The sequence below is a fragment of the Mycteria americana genome, chromosome 6, assembly GCF_035582795.1.
Source record: "Mycteria americana isolate JAX WOST 10 ecotype Jacksonville Zoo and Gardens chromosome 6, USCA_MyAme_1.0, whole genome shotgun sequence".
NCBI classification, from domain to species: domain Eukaryota; kingdom Metazoa; phylum Chordata; class Aves; order Ciconiiformes; family Ciconiidae; genus Mycteria; species Mycteria americana.
In genome coordinates, this window is record NC_134370.1 from 7,053,259 (window position 1) to 7,067,600 (window position 14,342).

The window sequence follows — 14,342 nt, forward strand, 5'->3', positions numbered from 1 at the left end:
TTGAAGAGTCACATGCTGGGGAAATTTTCAACTCAGCTTTCATAAGCAGAGGAAGTGCCTCACAATAAGCACACATGCAAGGATATTCGGTTGCCATAACATACTAGACCTTCCAGAAAGCATTTGACAAGGTCTCCCCCTTCAAAGGCTTTTATACTAGACTCCCTAGAGAGAGGGGGGAAGGCCTTTGTGTACCTAAGTGCTTGGGGTTTGTTTTTTTTTTTTTTTAAAAAAAGGCGTCACCCTAAAAAAACACAACACACAAAAACCCATGCTAAAAACAATGATGGAGCATTTTCCCACAGCAGAAAGAGGTCATTACTGGAGTTTAGCCATCATTCATCATGAACAGCATGTGCTGAACAGCACAGACAACCTGGATGAGAAGAGACAGTGAGATGGCAGGGTCTGAACCACTTCCTATCATCAGATCTGAAAAAGGATGGCTGACTAGATCTGTAGAATGAGCACAGACAAAAATATGAGGTGAAATTCAAAGCAGATGAAGCACTGCAATTGGAAAGAGGATGTGATCATAAATTTCATGGAGATGGGCCCTGAACTATTACTCTCAGAAACAAGACCTAGGGGTTACAGTAAATATGGAGCCAAGCATTTCTGAGAACTAGACCTGTCATAGGCTCATGCAATGGTCTACCAGCCCCTGTTTTCCTTCCTCCCCTATTGCTAGTACACCACTGCCACCTCGACGAATCTGTTCCTAGTCAACAGACCACAAACATCTGATCCATTTCAGCACTTAATCCACCCCGCTATCCTGGAACACACTTGAAACTTTACCTGTATTGATCATATTGCCAGGCACTACTTTAAATGCGGGGTCTAAGCATTCACAAAAAGAACAGCACACGGTAAGTGAAGCAGAGTTTATGGCTAGCTTTCCTACCTGTCAGTAAATAGATATCTAGAGCTCTACTGGCAGAAGACTCTTTCTAGACAAAGATGGTATATATCAAAATAAATATTTATTACGGCTACAGGAATTTGCAGCTGACTAAAGCTAAAAGAGCACTGACCTTATTTTACAGGAAGAAGTTACTAGAATCAGTTAGAGACGGACTTAACATTAAATCACAATGCATTCTACGCCTGCTTTCATTTTATAGCTGTCTTACATTTAACTACAAATAAGTTGAAGTGTTCCTTTTACTTTCAAAGAGTCATCTACCAAGGTAGTAATTATTCTTCAGGTTTTCATATATTATTGAGAATTCAAGCCCTATATTTTTGTGAAAACTTCCATCATTACATTTTGCACTGTACCATCAGAGAACAACAAAAAGCTGCGTGAAAGGATTATTCAAAAAGCTGCGAGAATTTTATGCATCTCGCATGGAGCCTCAGATAGAACTTCAAACACAAATTTCTACTCTTTGTGAATGCAGTTCTCCATTTTTACAAGACAGTGATAAACCAAAATACATACACTGGAAAGTAGAGGGAATTTGCATCTGCAGCTAGAATATAATCACTTTGACAAGTTCACATCATTGGGAGTTCTCCTCCGTTGCAAAGAACACTACATAATTCCACTGGAGCTACACAGTATTATTTGTAGTATCACTGACCTTAAAAAAGTGCATTAGCCGTAAAAAAAAAAAAAAAAAAAACAAACCAAACCACACCAAAACACGAGCCACATACCTGTATGAAGCTGAACTTTACCAATGACTCCCTCTACCAGGCCCAGACAAATGGGATTCCAAGCCAAAAGAAGATCAGTGGCTGCAAAAAAGAACAAAGCTCCTGTTTTTTTTAAAGTAAACTCAACAGGACAATTAATCCAGTGATGGTCATTCTCTCCACTTTCCCCACCTTAGATGGTAGAAAATACACCACGATTCCTGCAATAAGAATAAGATACATACGCTGTCCAATTTTTGCTTGTTACTAAGTACCTATGACCAAATTACCAAGTTTCCAGTAAAGCCCTACCCCAGATATTTCAGAAAAAAATACATAATTGTTTGGAGCTACGGTAATTCAGTTTAATGGAGGCTTAATTCTTCTAATATCCATTAGAATTTGTAACTTACCTGAAATTTTACATGGCTACAGTGAAATTGAATACAGGTCATTAAGTTAGTAATGTAGCTTCAAAAACCTAGCAGATGTTAACTTTCAGCCCCAGGTCTCTCCCATACCTATCCAATTACTGTTAGTTTCACATCATCACATACAGGCACACATACACACACGCTTCCTCTTCTGTTAAAACACTCCCAACAACGACATGGAATACTGAACTTCAGAGTTACCTTTTAGGTTTCTAGTTCTCCTACTGTTAAGAAATTGCAGTGAACCACATAGGAAGTAGAAGAGAAAGCAGGACGGCAACACTATCAACTTCCTAATCTGTGAAGGGTACTCCTCTCAACATGCGTTCAAGCCACAACCTGATGCAAGTCAGTAAGATACTATAAACATGAAGAGTATCCTGTAGTCACAGACACACGTTGTAGATAACCCAGTAAGAGTTTCTAATAGTGGCATAGTACCTGTTCAAGAGTTTGAGACTGTGGGAAAGAATAAATATTGTAAGTCAAATCTTTTACGTGAAAACAAATCCTTAAAAGCAATTAATATCTGTGTAGGAGAGAACAAACTCGCAAAGGAGAAGAGAAGGTTTTTCTGTACCAAGAAGGACAAGCAGCTTGTTATCTACCAAAACTCACTTGTTCCGAGGTAGAAGTTTCTCCAGTTTTAACATCCAGACCAATTAAGTATCTTAGCTCCCAGTGTAAGTAGACGAACATTTGAAAGAACAAACTCACACAGTATCTTAAGATACAGAAGAGTACAAATCATCCACCTATGCACACTTTATTTACAAGACCTTAGTTTCTTCTTGGAAGTCTGAGATCTGCAGGTGACAACTGTTAGCCTGATACTTTTTACGTACTTATTTTCAAACACTGTATCCTCCTTGAAACATTTGTAATTGCGTCTTCGCTATTCCAAAAACACACATTTATTCCTAGCTTTCAGCATCACATTTAATAGTAAACCAGACTCAGCTAATTCCATCATTAATACAAGCATTTACATGAGATACAACAGAAGTGGTTTAAGTCAGGATAGATCTAAACTGAACTCATTTAAATGGGATATATCACATGTGCTTGTATGCAGACAGGCAAGAACTAAGAGCACATGGTAGCAGAATTTAAAGCGATGTTTGCAGGCGCCAGTACAGAGCTACAGTTAATGTGTGTAACCGGGCCGCACCATTTAATGGACTACATCTGCAGAGAAACTCCTGGTTCTTCCTGTTTCACTGTAAGAGTGCTGCACAGAGACTGTTACTAGCAGGAATCACGCCATAACTAAATGAAATTCTTAAGGAGACTAATACAGCTAGATGAGCACCAGGAAATAAGTGACAGTGGCTACGACAGCGTGAACAGCGTGATTTACCCTCAAACCTTGCTGAAGTACCTAAGCTCATCTTGTATCCATATGCCAAAGACTTGTGCTCATACAGAAGAAGTTCTAGGACAGCCTGAGCTCAGAGTTTCAGTCCAATCAACATGCAAGAGCATCTGTATGCTGAGCGGAAAATGTGCACTAGCAAACTTACTGGAAAGAGGAACACAGGCAGGTTTCCTCACTCCGAAGTCTTCCACCTTCTTTCCCAGTTCACCCACACAATCCCAGAGTCTTGTCTTCACCCCTGGGAATTTTCTAGAGCTGTACTGTCTCAGACTTCATCTACTTTTTGCTATCTTTGCAATTGACTTCCACATTGATATTCTATTGTGAGAGCTAGAAACCAGCTAGATATATCAAGCAGCCAAAAAAAAGCCCGGCACAGGAGGAATGAAAAGAACCAAACCACTGAAGGTTTACCATAGCTTCTACAAACCTAGAATACCATCTAAGACTTTTTAAACCACTGATTTCCTGCTATGACAACAAATATTAGTAGGAAAGCTCTAGATAGTAAGTGAGGTTTTCTTCTAGTAGCTTACAAGAGACAAAAAAAAGAGAAAACAAGATTTTAATTACAGATATAAGGAAATAATAGTTTAGACTTGCCTGCAAAAGGACATAAGGAAACTGGTATCAGGGACTGTAGGACAAGTGGGTCTTACGTAGCTGTTCTATTAGTTTTGTGGGTTACTCTGACATATGTAGCCCTAGACATGATCACATGCAATGTCCAAGACTTCTACAAGAACACTTCTCCCTAGTAGTACAGAGGCACAATGAGACTGGCTCTAAACTCTGACTCCCATCTTCACTTAAATTATAGACGAGCCTTGGAAGACAAAAAAAGAATGCATTTGGAGTTAAATGCGCATTACACTTTAAGAGTTTAAAGACAGCAAATATGGATCCACCAGCTGGGCAGTACTGGCTCTTGAGATAAGTGTGACTACCAAGCTACTAACAGTGAAGGCTGACTGTTTCAAGGAAATTTTCCACAGGGAAGGCAGGGCACAGAAAAAAACGACACATATTTAGCAACATTTGAGGAGATTAACGTGTTTTTTTCAGTGTCCAAGAAAACCTAGATGCAAAGAAGTCTTACAGGAGAAATGCCTGTAGGCTGTGAAAAAATGCCAATTGTGGAATCACATTGACTTTCTTTGGTGACAGTATCACAAGATTTATTTTGTTTTTTCTTACACTATTTCTAGAGAACTTTCTATAGGAATATATGTGTGACAGCATAGCAAGAAGCAAGTTGTTTTAATTAAATAAAACACATCTGGTTCTGACCTTCTGATAAAGACTTTGTTACTGGTTATAGCTCAATTTCCTGTGTAACAGCCATATCTTGACTCAGAGCCAACACCCAATCATGCTGAATAACTATCACTACAGTAAATACCTATATGAACCTCTTCCTCTTGAAGAGTACGCTCTGGAAATGTAAGATGGATTAACCAAATTAAAAGGTTTAACTATTGTTCCCCCACCCACCCCCAAAGAATTCGGGCTTTCATGTTGAGTGCAGTCCTATTTACTCTGTTTTGGAAGAAGCTGTCTCCAACTTTTGTCTAATACTGTAAAATTGTTCAAGACTGTTCACTTGCAGTCATTTAGTCTGTCTGGCAATTCTGGCAGCAGCTATCTTCAGCCACCATCTTGTATCTTTGAAAATTATAACCACTTAATTTTGCTTATGTAACAATCTTAAATATACAGAGATCCAAGAAAGTTAACTGCAAGCCTGTAGGAGATTAGTCTTTAACTGTAAAATATAGCAGAATTTAAGAGGCAGCATAAGTTGGTAGACAGTGATACATGTTACAGAAGGTATTTATATCTTTTTAAAGCCAAGGGGGAAAGTAACCATACAAAACAAAACTGAAAATCCTCAGGTAAAAGTTTTCGGATAGCATACATAAAGAGACACGTGGCCACATTTCTGACTGCTGAATGCTAAAACAACATGTGGCAAGTTTGAATTTTTTTTTCATGTTTTCCTTTTAAAGAAATGCTGTCTCAATAATAATTAACTACCACAAGGCTCTATCAAAGGAAACACTGCACTTTCCTCTACACCCAAACCAGACCGAATGCTTTGAGATACAACGTGAAATACAATTTATCAATACAGTTACTCGTTTCCCCACACAAACTTATCTTCCTATGGATGTCATACTAGTCATCTAGTGATCTCTTGAAACTCAGACAGCCAGGAATAAAGACTTATCAACCTGAAACTGCAACACAACGTTGTTGAAACAGACTTCTTACAGTATTGTGCTGGTGATAATGAGCACTGTCAAAATAGTCATTGTCCTTCAAAGCAGAAAGTAGGAAGCTGTGTACAGAAAGTCAGTATGGGCAGCAAGCCGATCCCCAAGGAAGATCTTCCCTGACTCACAGACTTCTCCGGTGTCCTCAGTATGTTTTCATTTGAGAGAATTGCCAGGGTTTGATAGGCCTTAACACATGCCCTTAATACTTTGAGGTATGTACTTGCTTACCAAGTTTCCATCCCAAAGTACAAAATTGCTCATTCTTTCCCTTACCCCGCTAACTAAATTCAAGCTATTGAAATAAGCGTTGCCTCTTTTTGCTGATTCCTGTCAGAGATTAATGATCACTGATACATTTAGCATTCACAGTGATTGTATCAGCAGTGTAGTTGCAGCACAATAGAACTTCCATCACAAATTCAGAACAAAACCATCTTTGACGTGATTACTTTCACCACCACTCCTCAGAGGTTACCAGCAGCGAGGGCCACGTAATGCCAGATAAAGTTTCTTTAGTTCTTTGTGTTTACACGACTGTAATGCTGAAAAAGGCGATGCAAAAGTAGCTTGGAAGAGGATCAAAAGCCAAAACTGCTTTCTAGCTCTTTCTCCAGTCTACCACCAGCAGAGTTGATCCAAGGTCAGGCACAAATTCTGATAAGAAAACAAACTGCTGCTTTGGGATAAGCCACTTGCTTCAGGCAAGTCTGAAGAGTTGAAGGAGGAGGGCTATCAGCTTCCTTTGGGGAGAAGGCAGGAAGAAAAAAGATTTCATTTGTAATCACTTGAATCCAGCCCTTACTACTGAGCCACTGCCTGGTTCAATCCACCAAATAGCTGTAACTATTTATCTTCCAACCTCGCTGTAGTTCAGGGAGCATACCCCTCTCACCTTCCTCAAACTTTGTGGGCTTTCAGGAACAGACCTCAGCTAGAAAGTGTTTCCTGTCAGCGTAATCAGTATAAAAACATTCAAAACATCACTGAACTTCAAGCTCAGTTTATATGTAAGTGTATAAACACAGACATAAATGCACACTATTTCTCAAAAATTCTTCCCATAGCCTGAGAGAGTAGCAATTCTCACAATCATTCTCACCATTCAATACAAGCAATAGACATTTATATATAAAAAGTAAAAACTGAGTAACTCACTCTAAATAGCCAAAGTAAATCTTTCAGCTCTGCTAATGTAACATTTGACACCTGAAGTGTTAACTTCTAGGAAAAAACTTCAATACTATTTTTAAATAGATTTGAGATTTTTTTTCTTTAAATGGTGTCTGCTTTAGATCAAAGACAGTTACAAGACTTTATTATTAGCGCTGTTTGACCCTCATGACCTCTTGTAGCTTTTCAAAAGAAAGTCTGCTTCCAAGTTCCAGTTCATCTTTGAATAGTGTTCTGAAATATTAGCCAGGATTAAGAGATTACAAATTAACTGGGAAGACTTAAGAGTATAAACTTGAACTTCTTTCTCTTGTAGGAAATAAAGGACTACTTACACAAACAAACTACTGCTAATTAAGTTTTCCTTTCAGCAAGGCTTCTAAATTTATATTTAAGCTACTATCATTGCAGAAAGATGAAGGAGTATTAAGACATTTAGTGTTACACGTACAAGCTCTTCGCTGTTGTGAAGCGTTAACTTTATTTACTTGCACCTTCTCCACCAAACTTTAACAAAGTTATTCCTTCAGCTAATCACCTGTTTTAATGATCTTTAATTTGTCATTTAGACAGCTTGCACTGTAAGTGTTAATAGTCTTGAGAGCCCTCAATCACTTAAAGTTGAACTGCTTTGCTTTATAAGAGAGAAATGAAATTACGACTACTCGCCAGTCTGCCCACACACACACTCCCCCACCTTAAGAAGCCTACAGCTAGGCTACACCAGGAGGATTTTGGAAAAACCCAGTTAGTATTCTCATTGCTACTACACCTTACAGCCTTGCTAGAAGGCCTGCTTATCCTCCAATCTCCAACGATGAGAAGCGTGCTTTCCAAACAGTAATTCAATGCAAGTTTCTTGCAGAGTGCTTGTCTCAACTCTAGAAGCACAGCACACTACACGAAGTACACACCTACCCGCTTGTGCCTAGGAAAATGAAACAGTGATTTCGTTTCTTTGGACACTTTGCTTCAGAATCTCAAAGTTAGACTAGATGAACAGGAACAGTTCAAGTACAATTCAGGTTGTATAGTGACAGATTTAAAGCAGTGGGGATCAGAGTATACAATACAAGTTTGTATTATTGCTGCAAGAGCAGGATGCAAGTCCCAGAGAAAGTACCTAACAAAAATGAATCCTTACTACTCATTTTGATACAGAACAATTCTTTGTATTCTGCTGTGGTTATAAAATCCCCTGAGTCACGAGGCATTGTTCAGGAAACTTAAAAACATACGGAAAATGTTCAGTTGTCTGGAGAGTATCCAGTATTACAAGTAATTGCACAAGGAACTCGTGTACCAGTTGTTGTTACCAGGTGAAACATCTTCCCTCCAAACAGAATTTGACCCTGTAGATCAGTGGTCTCCAAACATTTCTGATCACGTACCACATCAGTAAAAAAATATTTTAGCATGCACCCCAGATATATGTACATTTTTTTATAAATTTTATACATGTTCTACTGTACTAATATTACATACATTATAAAACATACACAAAAATAGAAGTTTTAAATGGATGAGAGAAATAAAATAATTTTTAAATCGTGTTTATCTTTATTAATGGTACAAAATATTTTCTTCCCATAACCCAATGGATTGTCTTGTGCACCCCCGAGGTGCGTGCACCCCACTTTAGAGACCACTGCTGTAGGTGGCTAAATGTGTGCAACAAGCTGTTAGATGCGTTTCAACCACTTGAAATTAGAATCGCCTCCTCACCCCTTCCACAAACCTGTAATTATCATTCAGGTAAGTGGCCAGCAGTGACCCTCTTAAAATGCGAATAGGCACTAAGCCACTGAAGCTCAGTGAGGTTTGTTTTTTTTTTTTTACTTTAGAATTTCCCTTTGTTCTTCTACATTGCTGAACTCTGCTAGCAAACACATACTTTCTCAGAAGTGACGCAGGTAAGGAAATATCTTTTAGCCTTCCAAAAGTAACAACACTACTAATTAATATTGTTACAGGCCAATACACATTCCCATTTCCAGCTGGTATTTCAAGTTGTTTGTGGGTATATCCTTAAAGCTAGGAAAGCAGTAGGTTGTCTGCAATTTTTTTTAATCCTATTTACTTTGTAAAGGGGAAATTATCAGAAAGGCAGGAGAAAGATTTTATTCAAACCTACTTACAAAACTGACAGTTTAAACACTATGTTCATTCGTTCTGAAGGTATGATGTTTTTACAAGTTTGCTCAACGGTTATAGCTATACTCAAAAGAGAATGCAAGAAAGCTATCCCATCCTCAAAAGATTTAAATATAAACATTAAGTGAGTAGAAGGATTTTACAATTATGAAAAACAGTTTATTTATCACTGAACTGACTTATGTTAATGCTTCTTAAGAGCCATGAGAGAAATACTGGTATAGCTGTGGTGAGCCAAGTCTAAGCAAGAAAGGTTTTCCTTCACTGTCACCTTTTCTTCTCACTCCATAATTAACTTTCCTCTGAGACTGCCCAACTAATCAAACTCAAAACAGAAGAAGAATTACGGATTGGGAACAACCATCTCAAAGACTAAATAAGGGAGTTATACTCAAACTTGGCACATATGTTTCAGGAACAGAAAGTAAAGGATTTCATGCCACACACACACACCCCCATATAGCCCCCTTTTTTTTTTTTTAAACTGTTGGGACAAATTGACTATTTAATCAAATGACAACAAGCAATATATCATTTAAACACTACTAGAATACACGTCAGTATAGGGAAAAACTTAAGCATCAGCCATATGTGGGAAAGTTGCTGTTTTTCCTAAACTGAGAAACAGACAAGGAGAAAACAAACTGAAAGTTAACAATTAATGACAGACCAGCAAATTTGCCATTTACATTTTGCAACTACCTCTTGGGCAAGGTCATACACTTCTAAATTTGGCTCGGAATTCTGTTTTGCACAATCCTGGCATCTTATGTGATTTACTTCAGCATCTCAGTATGATCATGCCTACTATCCCCCATCATGTTACCAGAGACAAAGACTTACTACATTACTCAAAATAGAGCATAAGTTTTCAAGCTCGAAGTATGTTCAAGTGGCTTGTTCTCAGTTTCTCAAAGACACAATGAGCTCTGTTTCAGGGCTTCTATTCAACTAAGATTTCTTCCTTAAACGGAAGAACCTGAGTGTTCAAGTGGAATTCCATTCACTTCGGTTCAGCTCTTCAGGAAAAAATCCTCTCCCAGTTTTTATCAGGGGAGGAATTAGAGGTGTTTGGAACAAGAATATACAACTGATCATTGAGTATTAATATTCTTGTTTACTAAAGCAGAGCTTTCATAAAAAAGCGGTTTGTACTATTTCCAAATTTCTCCTCTAGAAATCCCTCCAACAATTTGTTCTCTTCCTGATATTTGTTTCTATTACTTTGTTTCCTATGAAGACATGTGCAATGCAATGATCTTAAATAAGGATATTGTTAGAACATGATCAGCTGACAGAACTGATGACCATCAGCTGGAAGTGTAACTCCACAGACAGGAATTAGAGCACTTCACAAAGGGTTTAAACAGATGAAGGGAGAAGAAAAACCTGCACATACCCATAGGCATACCCCTCCTCAGGGGACTCTGTTTTCATATTCTATCTTACAACAAATGTTATCTCCTGGTTAAGATTTTCACAAATGATACTTGCAAGAGTAAGTGATATGGCTAAATCAGAACAGAAAAGTTTTGTTCTTGTTTGTTCAAATAAAGAGAAGAGTTAAATCATCCTTGATCAAGTCAGATTACCAGAGCAGGATAGTGGGTTTTCAAGAAATACAGACTTAGTTGCACATACAAATTTCTCCATTACAATAACTATATGCATTTTTGTAACAAATCCAGAATATTCAATGACCAGAACCACTTTTTTAAAATCACAGGTTTATAGCAAGTTTAATACTTAATGAGAAGCAAAGAGTTACCAAATTTGTATCTTATTCTCTAAAAACCTCCATGTACATTAAAAAATTCATGTTCTTCATAACAAACATGGATCATGAAACCTCTAAACGTTGACAAAAAAGCCTTTGCTAGTAGTCTCAAATCTTTGAGACATTTGAGGGAAAAAAGTACAGTCTGGCAAACTCTGGGCCCCAAGTCTCAATACACAACCCTAACAGAATGAGTTTCTGAAACCCACATTCAATATTTAATTAAGCTGTATTTGAGACCTGTTTGATATTGCACTGAAGAATTTGCTTCTAAAAGAAAATTCTAAACCACCATCTGAGAAGTGTCACAGTTGGAGGAAAGTATTTAGTGGAAGTTATTGCAGGCCCTTGACATCTTAGGGCTCCTGCTGCAGCTGCCATGCAACACAGCAGTTTGGAAGAGAAGCAGGAGAAAAGCGTTTTCTTGGTGTCAGCCTCACTCTTTCATTGCCAGCAAACGTCCCACTGCACACCAAATCACTTCCTGAAGTCACCCAAAACCTTCAGGAAATGTCTTAAACCGCTCAGCTTAAGAAGCTACAGCATTAACCATTCTTTCTGGGGCATAACTTCAGCAACATAATGTCTCTCCTGTATGCTTAATAGTATCAATTAAAGACCATTTAAAAAAATCACATTCCAATCTACAACAGTTGTTTTGAAAGAACACAAGTGGCATATCAAATACATGGTTGCCTTTTACTACAGTTCAGGCAGTTTAAAACTCAGGTGACTTAAAGTTTTAATGTTTCCTTACACGTACAGCTGAAATGTCACCCACACTGTTAAACTGTGAAAGAACCTAATAAGCACAACACTATTCACAGATAGAAAAGCCACAAGCTTTTGATACAGATGCAAACCCTTCTTAATTGAAAGGCTGCTACCTGTCAGTGCCTTCTGTTCTAAATATTTTAGTTGCAGTTAGTCTGCAATTTCCTATTCACTATTTAGTTAATACTAACCCATGTGATCAAAGATGAGCCTAACCTCTGCTAGCAAAATACAAGCCACAAAAATCCACCTGAATTACAGATTCATTTTAATTCTGGCAAAAAAAAAAAAAAAAAATTTTTCTTCACAAAGCAAGCAACTTTCAGATCGCAAAAAAAAAAAAGAAAAGCAACAGCATGTCATGCTTAAGAGGTTTTTCATATATTTATTTAAAACCTAAAGTCATTTCAGTGCTGGCAGGAATTCCAAGACACCTATGCATCTGAGTTGGGACAAGTTTGGCATTTCCAGACCTCTTCATATAAGGAAAAGGGGAAGAAAAAAAAAAGATACAGGAACACTTGCATTCCACTTGTCTGCTACCAAGACTCAACAGAAAACTAAACAAGAAACATCCCACCTCAAAATTTAGTTAATTCTCACCAGGTTAGGATGTAGCATACTATCAACCCATTTAAGCCTCAGTTTTAGTTTTACTATGCTCCGTAAAAAGAATAATGGATGGAATTACAAAGTAGATCTTATTTAATGAAAGTAGAAAATAATTTGTCTCTGGTAAATACATTTGAAGATCTCGCCTCACAGTCAGAAGCTACAAAATTGACTAATGTATGCAATATTCAATCAGATGAAGGATATACAGCAGCCCACCCCTCTCCCCTAGTCCTCTCTGTTCTCTCTGGCGAGAAGGAGCAAGCAGCAACAGGGAACTAACTGCTCAAGATTTTTTTTTAAGCATACATTCTTGCTGGGTTGCAGCTAATACAGATCAGTTCTGACATCTGGTTTGTCACATATGCCATAAGTATGTTGTGCTGACAACTAAAAAAGGGTACAGAAAAGAGGGAACAGAATGAGCAGGCAAGGGTGAGAAACAGTTCAGTAACCACTGCAGCTAAAAAAAGTGTCAAAAACCAGCTTGAGGTTCCTTATGAAATAACTTGAAATATGGAGAGAATTTTTCTAGAGCTACCTCCTCTGGAATTCATTTTCCAGAATAGATAGGCAGTTTCCAAGACATACTACTGAAATTTAGGAAGTCAGTTTTGTATTAAATACTTCAGTAGCATGAGTTAACACTCGGGCCATCATCCCTCAGAGCCATGCTTAGGACTATTCTGTAGCCTTAAATCTACTGATACATCTATTGGTATCGGTGGCATTGCTCCTTACAGTGTTCATTACATCAGGTCACCTGAGCACTTAACGGCATTAGACGTCAAACCAAGGAACTACTCTTCTCCTCCAGTCTACAATCATGAAGAACAGCTCAGGAATTCTGACACGTAATTTCTACATGACTCCTGTAATGTCTTTGAGGAGCAAGGCAAGCACATAGCTAGAATATTAGATGGCCTTACAATCTGTGATTCAGAGAAGATTTCACACTATCAGACCAAGATACCCAATCTGAAATCTCTCCCCTGATACTCTGAAAATACTGTTCGGTAACATGTGTCTCATTAAAAGAAAAATATTTAAGAGGCATTGCTTCAGTTGCTGATTGTCCTGGTTTCGGCTGCGAGAGAGTTAATTTTCTTCCCAGTAGCTGGTATAGTGCTGTGGTTTTGATTTAGGTTGAGAATAATGTTGATAACACACTGATGTTTAGTTCTTGCTAGGTAGTGCTTACACTGGTCAAGGACTTTTCAGCTTCCCATGCTCTGCCAGGTGCACAAGAAGCTGGGAGGGGGCACAGATGCACAAGCAGCTGGGAGGGGGCACAGACCCCAACTGCCCAAGGGGATATTCCATACCATACGGCGTCATGCGCAGTATAGAAACTGGGGGGAGTTGGCCGGGGAGCAGCAATCGCTGCTCGGGGATGGGATGGGCATCAGTCAAGCAGGTGGTGAGCAGTTGCATCACTTGGGTTTTTGTTGTTTTTCCCTGGGTTTTATTCCTCTCTGTTTTCCTTTTCATTAGAATTTATTATTATTATTATTGTATTTCAATTATTAAACTGTTCTTATCTCAGCCCACGAGTTTTCCTACTTTTGCTCTTCAGATTGTCTCCCCCATCCCACCCAAGCGGCTGTGTGGGGCTTAGTTGCCAACTGAAGCTAAACCACACAACACTGATTCACAACCATTTTCAACAGATGAAAATCAGTACTGTAACACTAATTTCCTAAAGTGTTTAAAACAAACAAATGCTCATTTGCCTCTAGTTATAGCTCCAGAGGTAAGACACACCTTAACACTACCTTACTCTTACAGGCAGAGGCAATGGAGTCTTTCAGCACGAGGTCCCCAAAAGTTGTGTTAGAATAATTCCAACCTATGTATCACTCAAAACATCTCATAGGTTTTTTTCTCTGGAGTGGTGGGAACCAGCATTACTACTAGTAATTATGAAGGCCAACACAATGATAATAGAAGTTTTCACCCCATAAAATAGTCTCATTCCTTTTTCTGCTGATCAGAAAATGGTGAGAAGAATTCAGCGTCTTCAATACTTTTGCTCTTTTCTATATGTGTATACACATGCATATATAAATACATAATTTATACCAACAACATCAATAAAACAATGTTTGTAATCCATGTAG

At 38.2% G+C, this 14,342-nt stretch overlaps 2 protein-coding genes across 7 annotated transcripts in view; both read right to left on the bottom strand.

The window, feature by feature from the left end:
• The window catches only part of INPP5F (inositol polyphosphate-5-phosphatase F), a 48,325-nt gene that overhangs the window by 30,703 nt on the left and 3,280 nt on the right, over nt 1-14,342 (bottom strand). For all 4 annotated transcript variants that reach the window (XR_012776119.1, XM_075504443.1, XM_075504442.1 and 1 more), the window contains exon 2: nt 1,666-1,746. Coding sequence is in view for 3 of the 4 variants with exons in the window: in XM_075504443.1 (XP_075360558.1) it covers nt 1,666-1,746 (81 nt within the window). In the remaining variant the exon portion in view is untranslated. The remainder of the gene's footprint in view (nt 1-1,665; nt 1,747-14,342) is intronic.
• GRK5 (G protein-coupled receptor kinase 5) overlaps nt 1-14,342 on the bottom strand; it is a 348,710-nt gene that overhangs the window by 18,969 nt on the left and 315,399 nt on the right. The window lies entirely within an intron of this gene.